Source organism: Python bivittatus, unplaced genomic scaffold (genome assembly GCF_059951505.1).
Source record: "Python bivittatus isolate LINGU-HERP-01145 unplaced genomic scaffold, Pbiv_v1 ctg000190_np1212, whole genome shotgun sequence".
NCBI classification, from domain to species: Eukaryota; Metazoa; Chordata; class Lepidosauria; order Squamata; family Pythonidae; genus Python; species Python bivittatus.
In genome coordinates this window covers 4,279,504-4,299,022 of record NW_028277042.1, presented here as the reverse complement: position 1 = coordinate 4,299,022, position 19,519 = coordinate 4,279,504, and the positions used below count along the sequence as shown (strand labels likewise).

At 39.6% G+C, this 19,519-nt stretch overlaps 2 protein-coding genes across 3 annotated transcripts in view; one reads left to right on the top strand and one right to left on the bottom strand.

Moving 5' to 3' along the window:
- The window catches only part of PRMT7 (protein arginine methyltransferase 7), a 36,527-nt gene extending 24,258 nt beyond the window's left edge, over positions 1 to 12,269 (bottom strand). Inside the window, exons 1-7 of the mRNA XM_007429172.3 lie at positions 12,106 to 12,269; positions 9,578 to 9,747; positions 8,277 to 8,313; positions 6,684 to 6,833; positions 2,812 to 2,920; positions 1,003 to 1,115; positions 181 to 422 (exon numbers count right to left, since the gene is read on the bottom strand). Coding sequence (XP_007429234.1) covers positions 181 to 422; positions 1,003 to 1,115; positions 2,812 to 2,920; positions 6,684 to 6,833; positions 8,277 to 8,313; positions 9,578 to 9,672 — 746 coding nt within the window. The 5' untranslated portion in view covers positions 9,673 to 9,747; positions 12,106 to 12,269. The remainder of the gene's footprint in view (positions 1 to 180; positions 423 to 1,002; positions 1,116 to 2,811; positions 2,921 to 6,683; positions 6,834 to 8,276; positions 8,314 to 9,577; positions 9,748 to 12,105) is intronic.
- Positions 12,270 to 12,785: 516 nt separating this feature from the next.
- Positions 12,786 to 19,277, top strand: SLC7A6OS (solute carrier family 7 member 6 opposite strand). Of its 2 annotated transcripts, XM_007429174.4 has the most exons (5): positions 12,787 to 13,091; positions 14,377 to 14,730; positions 17,059 to 17,259; positions 17,554 to 17,662; positions 18,531 to 19,277. In XM_007429174.4, exons 1-5 carry the CDS (start codon positions 12,906 to 12,908, stop codon positions 18,653 to 18,655), a joined length of 975 nt encoding a protein of 324 aa, XP_007429236.1. In that variant the 5' UTR covers positions 12,787 to 12,905; the 3' UTR covers positions 18,656 to 19,277. The 2 variants fall into 2 exon arrangements, with proteins under 2 accessions (XP_087992095.1, XP_007429236.1); XM_088135969.1 differs by lacking the exon at positions 14,377 to 14,730 and having other exon boundaries at positions 12,786 to 13,091.
- Positions 19,278 to 19,519: the final 242 nt, after the last annotated feature.

Here is a 19,519-nt window from a genome sequence, read left to right as displayed (position 1 = left end):
CTAAATTTGTTAATGATTTTACTGAGATCCAAAGACTATGGAAATCAGCTCTTGGAGGTTGTATGTGATCCACAAGCTATTTTCCAGAGGTTTAAATACATAGACACATGTGCATACAAATACAGATATATAAGAAAAATGCATGCCTCCCTAAAAACAGCACCACAGCACAGCACTCACCTGAACATAGTGACCACCTCACTGAGAGCCACGAAGTCATGCAAGGGCACCTGATTCAGTTGGATGTCATAGACAGAAGGTGCACCAGGACAGCTGTCCATTTCTGGTGGGAAGACAATGGCCTTCTCGTCATCTTCCGCTTGGATAGGAATGGGAAACAGCTTGTTCCAAGACCACATTCGTTTGGACTCCACCAACTGGGCATACACAGTTGCTCTATGAGGCACTGCCTCGCACCCCTCCTGCTCATTTAAGAATGAATAGGAAAGAAATCAAATACAGTTCATTTCATGCTTTTGGAGAAAAGGAAATGACGAAATGAAATCCTATCTTAAAAATAGCAACTACCCAGAAAACATTGTTTCAGGGATTTAAGAACTTTCTACAACCTCAGATACTCCTCACACATCTGGATAGCTCTCTCTTGAAACTTGTTAGGTTACTTGATCCCATGAAACTTGCTGAGTTCTGAGAGGGAGAGAGGGAGAGAGGGAGAGAGGGAGAGAGGGAGAGAGGGAGGGAGAGAGAGAGAGAGAGAGAGAGAGAGAGAGAGAGAGAGAGAGAGAATCCTTTCTATAACTGATTTCATTATAGTACTATGCTGATCTCTAAAAGTGTGACAACTTTCTCAAAAGCTAATTAAACTTAACACACACACACACAATATTAATGACAGGCCAAATATTAGTCATTATTAATCATAAACAAAATTGCTCAGCTCAAAATTGGGAAGTGTTTCATCATGATAAATTTGGGGGTTGATTGTCTTTCTATCACAGAACAGAGTTGAATTTATCTGGTCTGGTCTAGTTAATTCCTTACCTGTACAAGGTACCTGTGAGCATGCTCGTAAGATGGCAAAGCCCCTTCCCCAATCAATTCAGTATCAAACAGCTCGGTTATCAGGATGTTTGCGCGAGATTGCATGTCTCCATCTACAAAGCACAATACAAAACCAACAGCGACAAGCGATTCTGGAATTTTGCTTATAATGTTGCAAAGAGGCTCCCAACCAAACTTGTTTTACACTTTTCTACTAACTTCATTTGATCTAAAAGCATATGGGCAGCATATTCTTTTTAAGAGATATAACCAATAGTTCCCTGCCGCTGAACAGTAAGAAACAGAGTTAGAAAATGCAATGCTTATCTTTCATAAAATTGTTTCCTATGTTTCTTTTTCATTCTCCTCCTCTCCCAGACCTAGCAATGATGGCAACTACTGTAGCTTCTGTTGAACCCAAAGGGAAGAACAAATGCACAAGCCTCAAGGCTTTCATGATGTTCTCACTGCATATACAACACGTCACAGAGGCTAAATGTTGGATTTGGGATCAGGAAAGTTCCCATTTTTTTCACTCGGAGATATACTGTGCAGCTTTGGGCAAATCAGTCTCTCCAAAGAATTAACAGGCTGGACCTGCACAAGGTATTAAACTATAATGTGGTTAGTTTAGTTTTTGCTTAGGACAGTGACTGAACCTAGCCATTTTTAGCATATTCATCAACCCATGATGAAACAACCCACAGCATAGCACGGTATATGAGCCTAGCCTAAATGTTATAAACCAGGGAAAGTGTAATATAAGCATGGTGGCAATTCTCCCTTTCATTACAAGGGGGCTGTTGCATAACTTTTTCCAATGAGCCTATTCGTTTCCCATGGAATTTGCAATTTTCCAAGAAGTTGTTTTCTTGTTGCTGGTTGTACTAAGGAAGGCTCGGGGAGGGGGGGGGGGAGAAAAAAAGACTGGTAGGGGAAGAATAACATCTCTACCCCCAAAAATACACCCTGAGATGCTTCAAAATGGAAAAAGCTGTTCTAAGTGTATCACTAAATGCCAGCTTTCAGCATACCTTAAGTGAGAACTTTGGCGCAGAATTAAGAAGCGGCTAAACTTCTTCGCGATGAGCAAGAGCAAAGGTGAAACTAAGCAGAGTTGTGAACAGTCTATGCATCCGCAACAAAATTCAGTATCCCAAGTAAACCAGGTTTTCTTGCTTTAATAAAATAGTTACTGCATATGATGCTCGAAAACATCAGTATTGGAGCATTTTTTTTGTTTTTTGTTTTAAAAAAAAACCAAGCACACAGGTTTTTGTAACACACAGAATTTGCTGAGAAGCTTCCTAAGCAGAAAATGGTTTCACTGGAAGAAAGGCTAAACTGAAATCCTGTAACTTCTTCTTCTTAATCTCCTTTGGACAAATTTTAAAGCTTTCCTTCACAGCTATCAGACTGACCAGTTAAAAGGCAGATACAACATAATGTTGTGTACTTTTGCAGCAAAGACACAGAAAAAAGATGCAATTCTATCAATCAGCAAATGGCAATCAGAGAAAAAAAAGGGGGAATCGTTCTCAGGGATGGCACCCCACTGAGGAATTTCTTCTACAAACACAGCAATCTTTTTAGCGCTAGGAAGATATATTTTTCTTCTCTCTGAAAATTTAGATTAAGTAGTCCTCCAATTTAGCAGCATTTTTAAAATACTTTCTTGAATTGTAGTTAGATTGACATTTGTATAATTACATTCCGCTTTATACACATCACTTCTTTTTAAAAAGAGAGTAAACAAAAAAAATATTCTATTCTGTGTACATCAAGGCATGGAGTCCTCAGTGAGCTCACCTGACCCCACGGTAACTTCAGTAGAGTGCTTGTTAATTATCTTTATTTTGTCACTAAAGCCATTCTTTTCCACTATCTTCACAGCTGTATCAGCCATTGGCTTAAAGACCTGCAATATAATAATCCTTGGCATTTATACAATGCATTTCAACTGTTCAAAACTTCATTTATTTATATATAAATTTGATATGGCCACCCACTCCAGTAGACTCTGAGCACCCATAATAAATTTAAATATGCCATCTATATTATCTCATTAATCTTTAAAAGCTCTCCAGGGTAGAGCTGTCATTTTGAGTTGAGAGTCCATGACAAAAATTGAGGGTAGGAGGGAACATCTTCTATCATGTAAAGTTCCTGAGTTTTGAGACAATGATGGGATTTTGCTGCTTGCCTACTGTGAATCTTAGAAGTCCATCGCTTTAATGCAATTGCTTTTCAGTACTAACTTCTGAGCTTCACGATATTTCAGCCTTTCCATTCTTGGGTCAGACTACAACTCCCAGGTTCGCTAGAACACTAAAGGCCAAACTAGATGGGGATTTGAGAGCTCTACAGTAGTCCAGTATATCTGGAGGGCACTCAGTTGGAAAAGGTTGAGCTGGATGAACAGGGAGTTGCCGATCTAGTCCCAAACTTAGAAGTTTTGCAGTATTTTTACTTCTCTCATTCTTGGAGTATGCAAAAAGGAAGGAGACACTGGGGAAACTACAACATTTGATCAGTTTGAGACCATAAAGTTTTGATTCCTAGAACGAATGCTGTGATCTTCTACATTCTTTATTAAGAGAACCTCCACTGAACAGAATCTAGTGAACTCATTGCTCAGAAAAAAACTGAACCAGAACCTTCCTATGATATAGTTCCCATTATTTACCCATATCACTATTCCAACTCTCCCTGAAAAAGAAATCAACAGGACCTACTTTTCAGGTTCAAAATATTATTAGAAAATTACTACATCCAGTTTTGAACAACGGCTATTCCAAAGCAACACAGTTAAGTATAAACACTGTAGGTGCTTCATCTACCAACTGTACAACTTCCAGTAAACACTCAGCTTTTTCAGCTTAGCTTAATGCCACATTAACAGCAAGAGGTTCTGTTTGTTCTTATTTTTCATGTTGGAAAGAGCTGATCACTTATTCCTCTTTGTCAACTTGCAAAAGTTGGATTAAAATTTTGTACTGACCTGGGCAATTAAAACAAGGTAAATTATAACAACTTAGCAAAGACACTACTGTTGGGAAAAGGCTTAAGTGTTCTGACTTTGTATTCTCAGGCTACAAAGCTTCTGTTTATATTAAAATGTGCATCTAAGAATGAATCCTTACAAAATAAGATGCCTTTCACATCCAAGCTGTCAAAAATGCTTTGTTTCCTGCCAAAATGTAAATGTGAAACTGAAAGTCAGGGAAAAGCACAGATGGCTACAGACTGCTATTGGCCAAAAATTATTTCATGAGTCAATGGCTTAATACAAAAACTAAGCCAATCTCACTTCATCCCCATCTCCTCAAAATGCACAGAACCAAAATGCCAAATTTCCTATCTGATCAAAGGTTTAACGTTATTAAACATTTCAGAGTCAGCAATATACAGACTTTTTCTTGGAAACTACGCAGCCTGAAACCAAGTCTATGCATGCTACTAAGCAGACCCTGAGATGGGAAAACAAAATGTACAGTTTCAGATATCTGTGGAATAATCTGCTTTTTGAACCCCTGTAGAGGTTTTGTTTAACACAGAGGGGAAAGAAAAAGTTGGTATCCCACCACACACTTTTATAACAGGAAGCAGTACAATCCATTCTGTTGATGCACATACAGATACCTTAAATGTACAAAAGTTTCTCTGTTAAGTCCAAGACAAAACCTGCTCTGCATATGAGATTCAGCTAAGTAAGTACAATTATCAGGTGTAAAAAAAAAAGGGGACCTTTAAGATACTGAAGCTCATACATATGCAAAAAGCCTTAATTTAGAAATTCCTTGACTCTATTATGCAAACTTCGGTACAAAAACCTTTGCAGTGATTTTGTAGAAAGGAGTTGTGTTCACCTTTGTATAAAGACGCTTGAGAGGATTTTGGAAAGAAGGGAAGTGCTCTTTGAATCCTTTCCCTATGCCAACCCCCTCTATCCTGTGAGTTAATCTGCATAAAACGGATCCTTGCGTGACGTCTGCCCTCTCTCCCACTGGATGATGGTAAGAGGTGTCACTTAGATTGAGTAAAGTAATATTTACTCAAAGCCCATTATCACTCCTCAAATCAAAAACAGAATCACCATAGATATTTTAAAACAGAAGTAGTAAAAAAGTGGGATCAGATCAAATATCTCCAATACCCCTTTACTTTCAGCTATCATCCTACTTTCTGAATAACGCTAAACCCTTAAGATGCATTCTTAGATGCAGGAGAAAGACGTAAAGTCACTCTCTGAGTGAGATGGGCGGTGACTAAAGTTGAAACATTAAATAAATAAATAAATAAATAAATAAATGCATGTATGCATGCACCGGCAAAGCTCCCCCATGGCAGAATGAAGCCTCTGAAAGCCTTGGGCATAGCTATCCAATGGTATCATCAAACTGTTGTTTTTAAAGAATGAGGAATTATTACTGCATGACTGGAAAGTAATCATACTAGCTATATTTAATTTTAACAACCTTTAAATGTAAATCAAATCAAAAGAAGTTGAGTTTTTAATCTGGTCCTACTCACTACTTTTCAATATAATCCCCAGCATACCATTCAATTGTGGCCTTGGGCCCAGGGAAAAAAACTGCACACTCATGTTTTAGAATATCAGCTGGGCTTACTGGATTAGAAAGACTGCAGTGACAGAATACAAAAAAAACCTAGAGGCTATAGTAACTTTCATTATCCCACATATTTCTTTTATACCCTGGTTGGCAAGAGCACATGAGCTTAGGCATAATAGGTCTTTTTCATTTATTACAGAGACTTTCCAACAATCTCTCCTCCTTATGGTTTGCAAGAGTAACATATTTGATGAATCACAATTTTTTGGCAACATTATTAAATGCAGATTGCAATCTTCCTTCAAAAGTTGGTATATATGCACGGCACAACATTCTGTCTCTCAGGTTTGAAAATCAATTCACATCTAAAGTGGGGCTGTGCTGGGCAAGGACCTCAAGAGAATCAACTAAACACTGGGATTCACAAAGAATACAAAGGCACCAAGAGTTCCAGACCCTGGAAAACAAAGCATTACCAATGCACTGTCAGGACCTTGGAGAGCTCATTAGAGGGAGTTCTAGGTTGGGTAGACTCTCAATAAAAAGGGTTGTTCAGCACCTTTTGGGATCAACTGGGAGTTTCAGAAGGCTGGCAGGAACAACAGATGCTTTTAGCTTAGTCCCTTCCTGCTACTGTCTCTAAACTTAAATAGCCTATGACTATCAAATCACAGACATGGCTGAAATACTGCAAAGACTACCAGAGGGTCATCTTCTGAATCTGAACTATCAATTAATAGGAAGGCTACAATCTGAGGCTTGAATGGCAAAAAAGAGAATGCTGATGGCTTCCTTTGAATTAGAGTTAACTAGAGTTCAACACACTCAGAATCTGCAGCTATTTACTCAACTTTTAACCCTGGAAACATGGTGAAGATTTCTCAGACACTATACTAGCAACAGTAAAGCAGGGATGTAAACTCTGTAACAGTCATGCTTCAATAAATGTTCAAGAATATGGAATAACCAGAGGAAAATAACCTTTCTGAGCTTCATATGGAACATGGCAGAACAGGAAACATTAGTTTCTATCACATATTCAAGAATTGTCTCCTATTCAGTTTATCCACATGTGTTACGCATAGACAAGGGAGAGGTGATGTTTACCTCAATGCCATAGCAGAAGTCAGCACCTGCTGTCACTGCCATCATGGACAGGAGTCCAGTGCCAGTCCCAATGTCCAGGACAATGGCTTTTTCCCCTCTCTCTTTCACTCTGCTAACTGCAGCATGAATACCTTGAAAATACTTGACATTCTGTTGAAAGAAAAAAGCACCCGTTATTTCAGTGTGTTCCTATTGGCCCAGCCATGGACGGATGCACCCTACCATGATGTTCTTTGGATCTGTGGGCAGTTGCAAAATAATGGATTAAAAGGTAAACTTTCTGAAGGGTGCTCAATACCTGGCCTACAGTACACAAACTATCACAAACCTCTGAAATTCAAGGATTCCAATAACTGCACACAGACTTCTGAAAATCAGAAAGCAAAAAGCAAATACTCAATACTTTTTCACCAGAAATTACCAATGTAATCTCAGAAACGGACAATCCTACATCAGGGAGAATGGGCTCTTGGAAAGCGTATTTTATATTTTTCATTTTAAAGCTCCCAAATGGGTAAATGTTGCAAGAGAAGGTTGCGATGCTGTACCTTAAAGAGCATGACTAGTTCTCCAGTTGTGTTCAATTTAACAGATTTTTACTCATGATACTCACTGAGGGGTCTTTCTTTCTTTCTTTTTTTTTTTAAATAAAGAGACATCTGGGCACACAGATAGACCTAATTCCTTACAGGAAGTGATGGTTGACCAATCTCTCTTTAAAATGCCATCATCTTTTAAAAACTAAATTAAACAATTAAAAGACTGAATTTTGAAATAGTTCTTTTAAAATAAAACTTTAGGAACATCATTCAGAGCTACTTGAAAAATATTTCATCATGCTATCAAAACAAGCATTTTACATGACGGGAAGAAAATAGAGGTATGACAGAACCCTTTAGCAAACAGATGGAACACAGTTCAGAGTGTTTATCATCAAAATATGTCCATTTTTAACCTAGTTGTAAGGGAAACTAAATCAAATGAAAACACAGTTTAAAGTTTTCCAAATTATGTTCTTCCAAATTTAGCCATAAGTTTATGGCTGGGTTAAAATGTTATACTAAGTTTTAGTGTGATCTGTTAGTTTTATTTATGCGTATCATGTAAACTACTACATAGTATAAACCATGACTTAGTCTACTGTGAAAGTCAACCAACTGTGATTTACGCAATCGACCCAAATAAAAGGATGTGTTGTGCAAATCCAGACTATGCTTCATTCCACTAGCAAGAAATTAAAGCACACGTTTATTAAACATATCACAAAATATAACCATAAACTATAAAAAAAATTACCAGGATCCTAAATTGTGAAATAGGAATACTTTTAAAGAAATGGTAATAGATTTTAGAAATAAGGATAACTCCTATTAGTAATTCACCAAGAACAAAATCAGATGCATATTCAGATACAGGAACATTTTCAGATCCAATAGAAAATCTGGGGCTTATTTCTAGACAAGGGAAAAAGAATCTCTGGTCAAGATGCTCAAAGAGTACAAGTTTAAGGCACCTGCAGAGTGGAGGTTCATGGAGCTAGGTAAGCATTTTCAACATTTAAACAAACACTGCTAAAACAAATAAATAACTTACTCGATCTTTGTCATTCAACATGTCTGCGTAGCAGGACCTGTAAATAAAATTCAGTTTTCAGCTCAAACACAGTGCAGATTCAGAAAGCTATCAACGATGGCCCATGTTATCAAAAAAGAGCTAAATAAATGACAGGATAAATAATTCCTATTATGGTACTGAACAGGCATGTGTGATGACTGCACTGTCACTTATGAAGTGACAAGGAAAAGCATCATATTTATGTACAGAACCCTGTGCGGCAGCACAGAGGAGAGATGGACTCATGCTCAAAAAGGAAGCAAAATTGGATCAAAATCAATATGGGAGAAGGTGGTTCCTTAGATAACCTAGTCCAGAGCCATGTAGGGCCTCAACTAGCACCTTGAATTGCACCTAGAAGAAAACCACTAACCAACGCAGTCCCAAAGTAGGGGGTCACCCAGTTATATCCAGATATACACATCATTGTCTGGGCCCTCACATTTTGCATGAGCTGCACTTTCTGAATGCTTTTCCAAAGCAGTACATGTAGACCGCACTACAGAAGTCCAAATGGGAGGTGACCATGAGCAAGACCTCCTGATCCAGAAATGGTTGCAATCTGGGCATAAGATGTAACTGTACAAAAACCCACGTGGCCACAGCTCCCATCTACTCCTCAAGCAGCAGCTGTGGGTCCAGGAAGATCCTCAAATTGCAAACCACCTCTGAGTACAACCTTGTTCAGAGTCAGAGATGGGGTTACCCTGGAATCATTTGCCTACAAATCCAAAGCAATTCCATCTTGAAAGGATTCAATCTGTGTCTGTTCCTCTCCAAACTCTGACAGCCTCCACTTTACTGCATCACCCGTTCAGCCTGGGGCCAAGATATATAACTGGCTATCATCACCTTAATAATGATACCTGATCCTGTGCTGATGGATGACCTTCCTGATGGTTTTATGTTGATATTAAAGAAAAGTGGGGAGAGTAGACAGCCCTGAAGCATTGCACAAAGTAGAGGTCTCCAGGGAGATATCTCTTCTTCTGATTGGAACTGGACCCTTGGGAAGGAGTAGACCCGCTGAAGAACAGTGCCCCCTACTCCAATTTCATGGAATTTGTCCAGAAGAATACCATGGTTGAGGATATCAAAAGTTGCTGAGAAATCAAGGAGGACCAGGAAAGTTGTGTTCTGCCAAATCTGTCTCTCCAAAAGCTATCAACAAGTGCGACCAACACAGTTTCTATGCTGCATCCTGGCCTGAAACAAAGCTGCCACTATGCTATATTAAATTATCATACTAACATTATGATTAAAAAAATATCCCAACAGACCTTGCAATTTCCTGATGGTAATCATAATTCTCATCTTCCTCCAACCACTCCATTGCTCCAGTAGTTGGATTGGCTCTTCCACAGAAAACCTTCATGACTGTCTTATTCTGTTATTTGTGAGGAAAGTTATTTTTAAATCAAATCCTGTCTCTGGATACATAAGCTGAAACCTAATGCAAAAGGAAAGAAGTTACTGGTTAGGAAATGATGTGTACAACCATAATGCCATTGTTAAATCAAAACAAAGCCTTGAAGTCCTCTGTTACGAGATTTAGCCCCAAGAAATGAAAAGAATGATTTGGCAGCCACATTTATACACATATATAGTAGGACTGCCCTTTAGAGAAGAGCATATAATTGTGACTGGTATCACTTTACAGGATGCATTTGATTGATCAAATTATTATATGCCATTAAGTTGGTGTTGACTCATAGGGATCCAGAATGATGTGTCCTCAACCTGTCCCTTTAGGTCTTCCAATGGTCAGTGGTAAACAAGACCATCAATCTTGCAACTCATTGTCCTCTTCTCCGCCTTCCTTTCACCTTTCCCAGCATTATGGACTTTCCAAGAGAGCTAGATCTTTGCATAATGTGTCCAAATACGATAATTTGAACCTGATCATTTGTGCCTTGAGTGAGAACTCTGGATTAATCTGTTCTATGATCCATTTTGGGGGGGGGGGCAGGATGCATTTGGACATCATGAATATGAAACAACCAGCAAATGCTGCACCAAGAAAAGAAGACAGAGTGCTGTGCAGCACTTCAGATTCAAACTGAGAAATGTGATCTGGCACATGCACGGGCTCATCTTTAATCTTTAAATTATCTCTCTTGGGCTCACGTAGCTGCCCTCAACTACCCACTCTGTTACAAATAGAGCCATTCTGGTCTTTTATAAACATATTACACTAAGCTATAAACCATAGTTTATAGCTCAAGATAGCTCACAACACTCTAATCTGAAATTAAGCAAACACATTATGACTTATGTCATGAATCCAATGGCATTCATGCTATCGCATACATACATATAGTACCTTCAAGTCAGTGTTGACTCCTGGCAACTGCCTGGACAAGTCCCTGTGGTTTCTTTAGCAAGATTTTAGAACTGGTTTGCCATTGCCACTTCCCAGGGGTGAGAGAGAGTGACTGGCCCAGAATCACCTAGCTGGCTTTGTACCCAAGGTGGGACTAGAGCTCATAGTCTCCTGGTTTCTAGTCTGATGCCTTAACCACTGCACCAAACTGGCTCTCTCATGCTATCTCACGAGTCACTTATGAGGAGTCAACTGGGAGAATGTGCATGTTGTTCCAAGCTTTAGCATAATGTATGAATCAAGCTCATTTGGACAGTTCATGGTTCCATGTATACTACAAACCCTGAAAATGGGTCAAGTATAAAAGGTGTATTGAAAGTGCAGCAAAACACAATATCTGAAGACAATGTACACTAGTCCCTGAAAACTCATTGAGATTCTGATACTTGATTACCCAACAGCAATCCCTTCCAAACATTTTTGAAATGGGTGTTTCAACTAGGAGTTGCTATTCTTATATGAAGTCAAGAGACCGTATTGTGTTCAGATGACTTCCTTAAGCATATTTAACTGAGCCACAGTTTAGTCAAGTAGCCCAGTGTTCTGCGTTGCCCAACACAGAGAACCATGATGTAGCCACCTGGGCTGGAGTCATACATTATGTGCAGCTGAAGTGGAAGCACAAGCCATTTTTATGCAATATCTCATTTGAACAAAACTTTCTCCTCTTTTTCAGGCTTCTTCAGATGCAGAAATGAGCATGTTTCTGACAAGGTGATCCTAGTATTTCTTTTCTCATTCCAAAGCACCTTTCTTGAAGACTCAGTACAGAAGATCCCATAGCCCACCCAACCTACTGGAAGAAACTTTTTTCACCAGAAAGCAGACGCACTCTGTACATGCTCAGAGACCCCTGGCTACTATTTTTAAAACACTTTTTTTCCTCACAAAGAGATGGGTAAAAAAGGGAGTAAAAAAAAAAATGGATAAAAATAGGGAGCCCACAAGATGGTTACATTGGTTCATTCTCCTGTGGTCTTATTTATATTGGTATTTAAATTGCTTTTAATTGTTGTTTTATATTTGTCTTAACTGGTTGTTTTATTGTACGCCGTCCAGAGTTACGTCTATGAGATGGGCGACTATATAAATTTGGTAAATAAACAGAAAATAAAACTTTGCACATTCAGAAGTTTCACTTTATGCTTGCTTGAGGGTGAGGAATTCTGCCTACACCCATGAACGCTTCTTTTCTGAGCAACTGCTTTCCTCTGGGTGAGGGAATCTGAAGAATAAACTCCACACATGCTCAGAGGCACCGGGGTAGCAACATGGGGCAGACGCACTCAGCTGCCTTCGCGCCCCCTGACGAGCCGAAGTGCTTAACTGCCCTTTCCCGCGGAGAGGTTCCCATGGAAGGCCCCACCCGGCCGCCCCACTTGCTCAACCGGCCTCCCGCCGGGCAACCGCCCTCACTTCGCTTACCGGGCGCCGCCATCTTCCCAAAATGCAACGCGCAGAGCTGCCGCCGGGTCGAAAACCAATCTCCTGCCGAAGCTCACGTGGGGACTAAGGTGCCAAAGACGTATAACACCGCCGTTACACTTCCGGTTAGAGGTAGACATCTATCCAGGCGGGGCAAGAGGGGTGGAAATCACGGCATACCTGCCTTCCTGTGGCGATGCTCTGGATGTGGAGATGATGGGACTGTCAAAGAGAGAATTAGAAAAAGAAATTGGCTAAAGCCAGGGATAAAGTTCAGGAGCCCCAGATTTTGTGTCAAAATAAAATACAGGTTCAAAACGTTTTCTCGTCGCCTTCTTCTGGAACGCTTTTCACCTTTTCCTTCTACCCCTTGGCCCTGGGATTTTCTGGTGGCCTCCCCTCTACTAACCAGGACTGACCATGCTTGGCTTCCAAGGATAGACAAGGTAGGCCAACTGCTTTTCTATTTCTTCGTAAGTAATTGATAAGGCTATTTCCCCCCCCCCCCCTTGTTAACTGTTCACTACTCCTTCAGGAGGAAGGGCGAAGCCACACCTTTAAAAGTAATAACAATACAATACGTAACGTAAAACTTTTGTCTCCTTGAAGAACCGGACATCGTGTTAGGGAATCATTTAGACCTCAGCCCCTCGAGGAAACGGCAAGGCGTCATCAGACGGGGCGGTGGAGTATACGTCATCAGGAGGCAGCGGTGAACCTGCGAAGTGCTGGCGGGCGGCGGGCGGCGCGAGGGAAGTTCTCTTCGCTGCTTGCGCGCAGAGCGGCCTGGTCTGGTTGCTATGGAGACAGCCGCGGTGCTGCGCGTGAAGAGGAAGCGCGGAGGCCCATTGCCGGCCGAAGCGCTGGTACTGGCCTGCAAGCGCCTCCGCACCGAGCCTGGGGCTGCCGCCGCATCCTCCTCCTCCCCCGGCGAGGGTGAGGTGGAGAAGACTCTCTTCAAGCTGGTGGCCACCGTAAACTCGGAGGTGAGGCCAGAGAGGCGGGGCCTTTCGTCATTGCCTCTCGTGCTTTGCCTGGGCAACGTTAGTAAGGAGATTTAACCATTAAAATTATTACTCCAATATCAGTGTTTCCCAACCTTGGGATGTTTAAGACGTGCGGACTTCGACTCCCAGAATCCCCCAGCCCTCATGGCTAGCTGGGGAATTCTGGGAGTTGAAGTCCACACGTCTTAAACATGCCAAGGTTGGGAAATACTGCTCTAAATAATGTGGTGGCCTAGGAGAGATTTTTCCTCCTTTCCTTGTGAAGTATCTTCACCACCACCCCTTTTTTGTGTGATAAAAGAGGATAAACCAGGGTAGTGGTCAATATGGACCCCTAAGAGTTATTATTGTTATTACTTGTAGTACTATTAGTTAAAGTATTCATTAAATTGTTTTCATATAATAAATGTTTGGGAGTCAATGAACAATCTGAAACTTCATGAAGAGATTGATGACCTGAAGAATTTGGAAACCCCTGGGATAAACCAAGCAGTGGTTGCAATGCTGGGCATAGGAAAGGGAGGGTGTGATTGCCCTCCCATTCTCTATCTGGGTCTTTGCTAAGTGTTGGTTTTGTACAAGGCTGGACCAAATCAGCCTGTGGCCTGCCCCATTTTTCCTTGAGTTCATTATGTTGGATTGCATTTGAACATCTGCTTTGTTTTAGGACAGAAGTGGAAAGTAGGTAGGGTGTGCCAAATATATTGCAGGCTATTGAGCCCCAGAACATTCTCAGCAACCCGCAGGGATCTGACTCTGAATGCTTGCTCCATCCCAAACACACCCATTTTGCACACCCCAGAATAAAGAGTCAAGATTTAATACCATTTTTATGTTGAATAGATAAGGTTCTTTTTCACTGGAAAACCCTAAAGGAGAGAGAAAGAGAGAGTTTATTTGTGCCTTTGAGTCAGTGTTGATTCCTGGCCACTGCCGGGATAAGTTCCTCCAGTTTTATTGGCAAAATTTTTTGGAAGTGGTTTGTCATTGATTTCTTCCTAGACTGAGAGAGAGAGACTGGCTTTGTGCCTAAGGCAGGATGATAACTTGTAGTCTCCCAATTTCTACTTTGATGCCTTTAACCAAACAGGCTCTCTAAAATAATATCATAAAATTATTTATTTTTTAACAAGATTTATAAGGCTGCTGAACTCAAACAGCATGACTCTGGGCAGTGCACAGCATACAACAACAACACAAACCACCAAAGGCCAAACCATATAGCATTAAAGGTGCTAACTGAACTTCTTTAAAACATCTTTAGGCTGAACCTGTTCACAAATACATACAAGAAGCTTTTACCCAAGAGAAAGGAGGCCGGATCCTGCGACCTGCTCTAGGAAGCGCTCAAAGAGTAATTCAGGATCTTCGTTCTTCGAAGCAGGCTAAAAGGCAAGAAAGCCGCTACCGCCTGATCACTAGCCTCCGTCCAAATCTCAGTGATGGAAAAAATGCAGTTCTTGGTGCAAATGAGAAAGAATCCGATGAAAACAGCCAGGTTTCTAAGTCTGAGAAAGAAAGAAATGATGGCACCTCAGGCTGCTGGAGAGACTGTCAGGTTTTTGATATGGTACAGGAGGAGGATGTGGAAAATGATACACCTGCTTCCCATTTAAAGGTTAGTACTAAGTCCTAGGCAGTCAGAAGTCTGTATTAAAATGGGATAAGCCAGTGATGCAAAGATGGCGACAGGATCCCAACTACAAGCTGACTGATAATGTATCGTAGGTTTAGAATAATGCTTTTCACCAGGACCTTTCACTCCTATATAGTCTATCGCACAATCTTAGATTGTTGATGAAATTCATTTGTGAGTCCTGCTGTGAATGGGTTGGACATCTATGGTCACATCTGTTTTCATGGCAGGACTTGTATTGAGGAATAAATTGCCATTGGAGTTGAAGCAAGTTCCCTCATTATGGTTCAGGATGGGGCTCAAAATATACTTCCTCACCCAGTCCTTCTAATGGTTTTCATTGCATTAATATTTTAATTGTATTTTGAAGAAAAAGAGAATCTTTAAAAAATAATTAAATGATTTAAATAGAAATTATTTTAATTGCAGAAGTTTAAAGTATAGTATAAAATATTTAAGTAGCAATTAGCAGTTGGGCAAAAAAGAAAGGAAAAGGGGGGCTACTTGAATATTTTTCCCTTGTAGACACAATTTTTTGTTCTATTTTGTCTTTTCTATCGCTATATCAAATCTCGTCCTTAGAATTTTTACTTCAACCCTCACCTCAGTGTAAAGCTTATATAACAGCAATAATAATATTGTAAATAACAATATATATGAGTTAGGGATTCCATTGTTATGTATGTATTTATATGTATCTATTGTATTCCTGTCTCCTTTTTTCCTGTTTGTTTTATGGGGTTTCTTGTTACTTGTTACTTGTTAAAATTATTTTAATGTTTTAATAATATTTTAAGCCATGCTTTAATTGTATTCTATTGTTGTAACTGTGTCTCTATAAGCTGCCCTGAGCCATTATGGGAGTGGACGGTATGCAAATATTTTCAATAAATAATATGGTTTGTTTGGTTTGGGCTTCATTGTGAATCCAGCTAAAATAGCAAGAATAGCACAGAACACAGTGCAGTGTGTGAACCAGCCATTGATTCTGTGGCAACAATCTGTTGCACCTTGAGTTCAGGTAGCCGTGGGCCAGAATAGCTTTCTGTCAGTATGCCACCTTTATGATCTGTGGCATTCCTCTAGCCAGAATGGCCTCTTTTCAGCAACTTAGGAAGAATACAAGCCATAGTTCCACATTATCTAGAGAACATCAACACAGGGAGGATCCAGTTAGAACTCTGTAGTGTTTGCAGGCTCCATTCTGTAGGCACAGCAACCTTAAGGGGAAAGAAGGTATTGTGACATTAATTTAAATACCATCCCCAAACCCTGGTATTTAAGCCTGCTTCTAAACCATAGAGTTTGACCCTAGTATGTCTGGTCATTTGGACACCTTAGGCAATGTTTTTCATTGGTCAGTTACTTGAAATATTACCTGTGTATGCTGTTTTTAAAAGTACATTTTTCAGAGCTTCCGGTGTTATTAAAATATCAAATAAATGAGTGGACACCTGATGGTCCTTAATATTCTGTACTTCTAGCCTTGCACACCACTAAATAATAGCATTCAAATGGAGTGCAGAATTTTTATAAAAACCCTCCTGCAGCTTCTTGGCAAGTTCATATTTGGAGGTGAAAAAATATAAATTACGAGCTCAAAAGATCAAGTAATACAAGAGATACAGCTTTTGGCACCACTTTTTTTTCCCCAACTCTTATGATTACAAATGGTGTCTACATTGACATGAAATCTAAGATTAAAAATGAAGCATCATGTTCTCTTGGGTCCTTTATCAAAATGGGTTTGGCTTAAGATAAAATGGTAACAAATGAATTAATTCTGGAAGACTCACAAGAGCATTTAACTTTGTAACTTTTGTTAAGAGATTCACTTTCTAACAAGAAAGTATCTATTTGCACTGTGTTGTCCAGTTATATTAACAGTGTTTCCATTTAATACTTGCTCGTAAATAAAGAAGGAAAGTAAGAAACAAATATTGTTTATTTTTATTAAGTTACCATTTTTTCCAACTTAGTTCAAAGTTGAGGAACATATTCAATATTTAAATATTTATATCTGCAATTAAACATGAGAAGGCTACCTTGGAGGAAAGGATTTAATAATTTGGAACTCTCATACTAACAGGGTCGATGTTGTTATACACAACAGCATCAGGGTTGGTGTGTGTATACACACACACACTGTATGGAAAATAGGATAACATGATGCAGTATTGTATTAGGCATGTATGCTACCTTGAGTTGACCAAAAATAAAGGCGGAATAAAACTCTAATAATAAATAAGTTCTCATTAAAAAAAAAAAAAGTTCTGTATTCACTGAAAAAAAAAATGTAAATCTTAACAGAAATCGGATCCGGATGTGATTCTTTGCAATGCTGTAGAGATGATTCGTGAACGTTTAACCGTATCTGACAATAATAAAGAAGCAGAGCATTGCTTAAACAAAGAAGAGTATGTCTATGATATCTACTGTATGGAAACAGCTGCTTCAGGGTGGATTGAGAACATTCTCTCTGTACAACCCTATACCCAAGATTTTGACTTGGTAAGTAAATAAAAAATAGTATCTATAAAACTCATTGAGACTTGTTTCTTTCCTCCTTGTAAAACTTCCTGTATTTCATAACTTAGAATTGATTCTAACCTACAAAATACAGGAGATTCATGTATCTAACTTACAAGCTTAAATTGTATGTTTTTCTCACTCAAATGCCTCTACATTACAGATGCTAATTGCTTTCTACTTATATATAGTTTTTCATTTGGTGAGACTAATCTATTTTACGTGTTTGTAGTGCATTTTTTCTCAGTGATGATGGTATTGGATGTTAAAATGCAGGTGGATGAAGAGCACATCCCTGAGGAAGTATATGAAGATGAAGATGATGAGAATAATGAGAACAACTGGCGTAATGACTACCCAGATGAAGATGAATTTCTTGATGAAGGTGGTATTTGTTATAGCAAGGAACCTGATTGATAGCCATATTGATATATCGATCAATCAAATCTTTATTATGGTCATAGCATTCACATATCAGTTGTTTTTATTGGTTAATTATATACCATATTTTCTCATGGAGCTCAAGACAGCATACGTAGTGCTTCCTCCTTTCAGAAGTGAGCCAGCATGGTATGGTGGGGAAGGTCCTGGACTAGGAATGGGGAGACCCGGGTTCCAGTCCTCCCTTAAGCACAGAATCCAGCTGAGTGACCTTGGGCCAGTCACTCCCTCTGAGCCCTAATCAGCATCAGGCTCTGCGACAGGTTGGCTAAAAAACAAACATTCCTTGTTGCATCGTGCATTGATAGCTTCACTGTGAGAACTAGGCGAGGGCAGTACAAAGACAAGCAGACCTGCTACCCTGCAGGAGAAAGGCTAAGAAGAGAATAAGCCTCGCAAGGCAGATTGTGCTGGAAGATGGTCATTTACATGGCTGGGGGCAGAACTGAACTTGGATTTCAGAGCTTCTAGACTAATATCAGAAGTGGTAATGTATGGCCCCATTTTATCTCAGTGGTGTTTTGCCTGGGGGATAAGCAGGCCATACATCAGCAGGAAAAAGTCTGTGTTTGTCGTTTGCCAAAACATTAGTTTCTGCCTTTAGTCTCTCATTCTATGGAAAAGTCAGAATAATCCCTAAAGTAAATGGAGCAATAATAAACTTAATCTTTAAGATGCCTCAGTATTGTTTTGGGGCAAGCAGAAGGAAGGATTTGAGATACCACGTTAAAGAGATGTCAATGAATAACCAGAGAAGAGACTTCCAAAATCTTTCCAATGAAGTGTCAAATTAATCTTCTGTTTTCTTTCAGACTCAGAGCATGGGGACACCAGCGATGAAGACCGTGGATATATCAAGAGATCATGGGAGAAGTATGAATCTGAAGTCCTGCAGGAGTTTGAATATGATGGACTAAAGGAACTGGATTCTGAATAGCGTGCAGGACCTTTTGTATTCATGAGACTCTGCATGTGATGTGGCCTTAGCAATCTGTGGTATTACCACTCTCGCCCATCATGCTGTTTTGCCCTGGCACCTTCATCTTGAGAGAAAGCAGACTGCCTTAGCATATACTGTCTCTAAAATGAAATGATCTAAACTACTTTTGCAGATTTTGGATCTCAAACATGGCATCGTGTAAGAAAAGCCTGAAACTGAAAGACAAATTTAACCATTTTGGGATGCCTGACAGCTCCTTCTGATATTAAAGGCAGAAGTTTCAAGAAGAAATCTAAAAAGATCATCTTTACTACAACATTGGAAATGTTGCTACCTTACTGAAGCAAGCAGTTTGTTCTCTTGCAAAGTAATGTTGGATCACTGCCTCCCTTGTAAACAGATCTGTAGCTTGAAAATAATTGTTCAGATTGGAAATCTCTGCACCTTAATATTCCTGGTTGCCAAGTATATATAGCTGATAAACTTTATACATAAGAGACACTTATTAAGTTATCTTTTTTTTTTTTAGAGTATTGTGATACTTTGATTAAGATATGAGTTATGGCATGTCCCTTTAGGAATTGGCAGTATATATATTAAATTCTCACTTGTCTCTCTTTGCATTGTTTACAAATGAAGTAGTTAAAATACACAGAATTCGAAGTTCACCCAACCTTGTTTTCCCTGTGGAAATTCTGTGAATGTAAAATACCTTTACCAGCTGTCATCATTTAGCTGATACTTTCTCGTCTTCCTTAGCAGTTGATCAAGTTAGCCAGTTAGTTTTGAGTGAAGTGCTTACCCTTCATAGATAAACTTCTCCCATTCTTCCCTTAGTACTGGCACTATAGTACTATAGTA

Coding starts and splice junctions, on each gene's coding strand:
- SLC7A6OS (XM_007429174.4), top strand. CDS start 12,906: ATGGAGACAGCCGCGGTGCTGCGCGTGAAGAGGAAGCGCGGAGGCCCA. Junction 17,260..17,553: donor ATACCCAAGATTTTGACTTG/GTAAGTAAATAA, acceptor GTTAAAATGCAG/GTGGATGAAGAGCACATCCC. Junction 17,663..18,530: donor AGATGAATTTCTTGATGAAG/GTGGTATTTGTT, acceptor GTTTTCTTTCAG/ACTCAGAGCATGGGGACACC.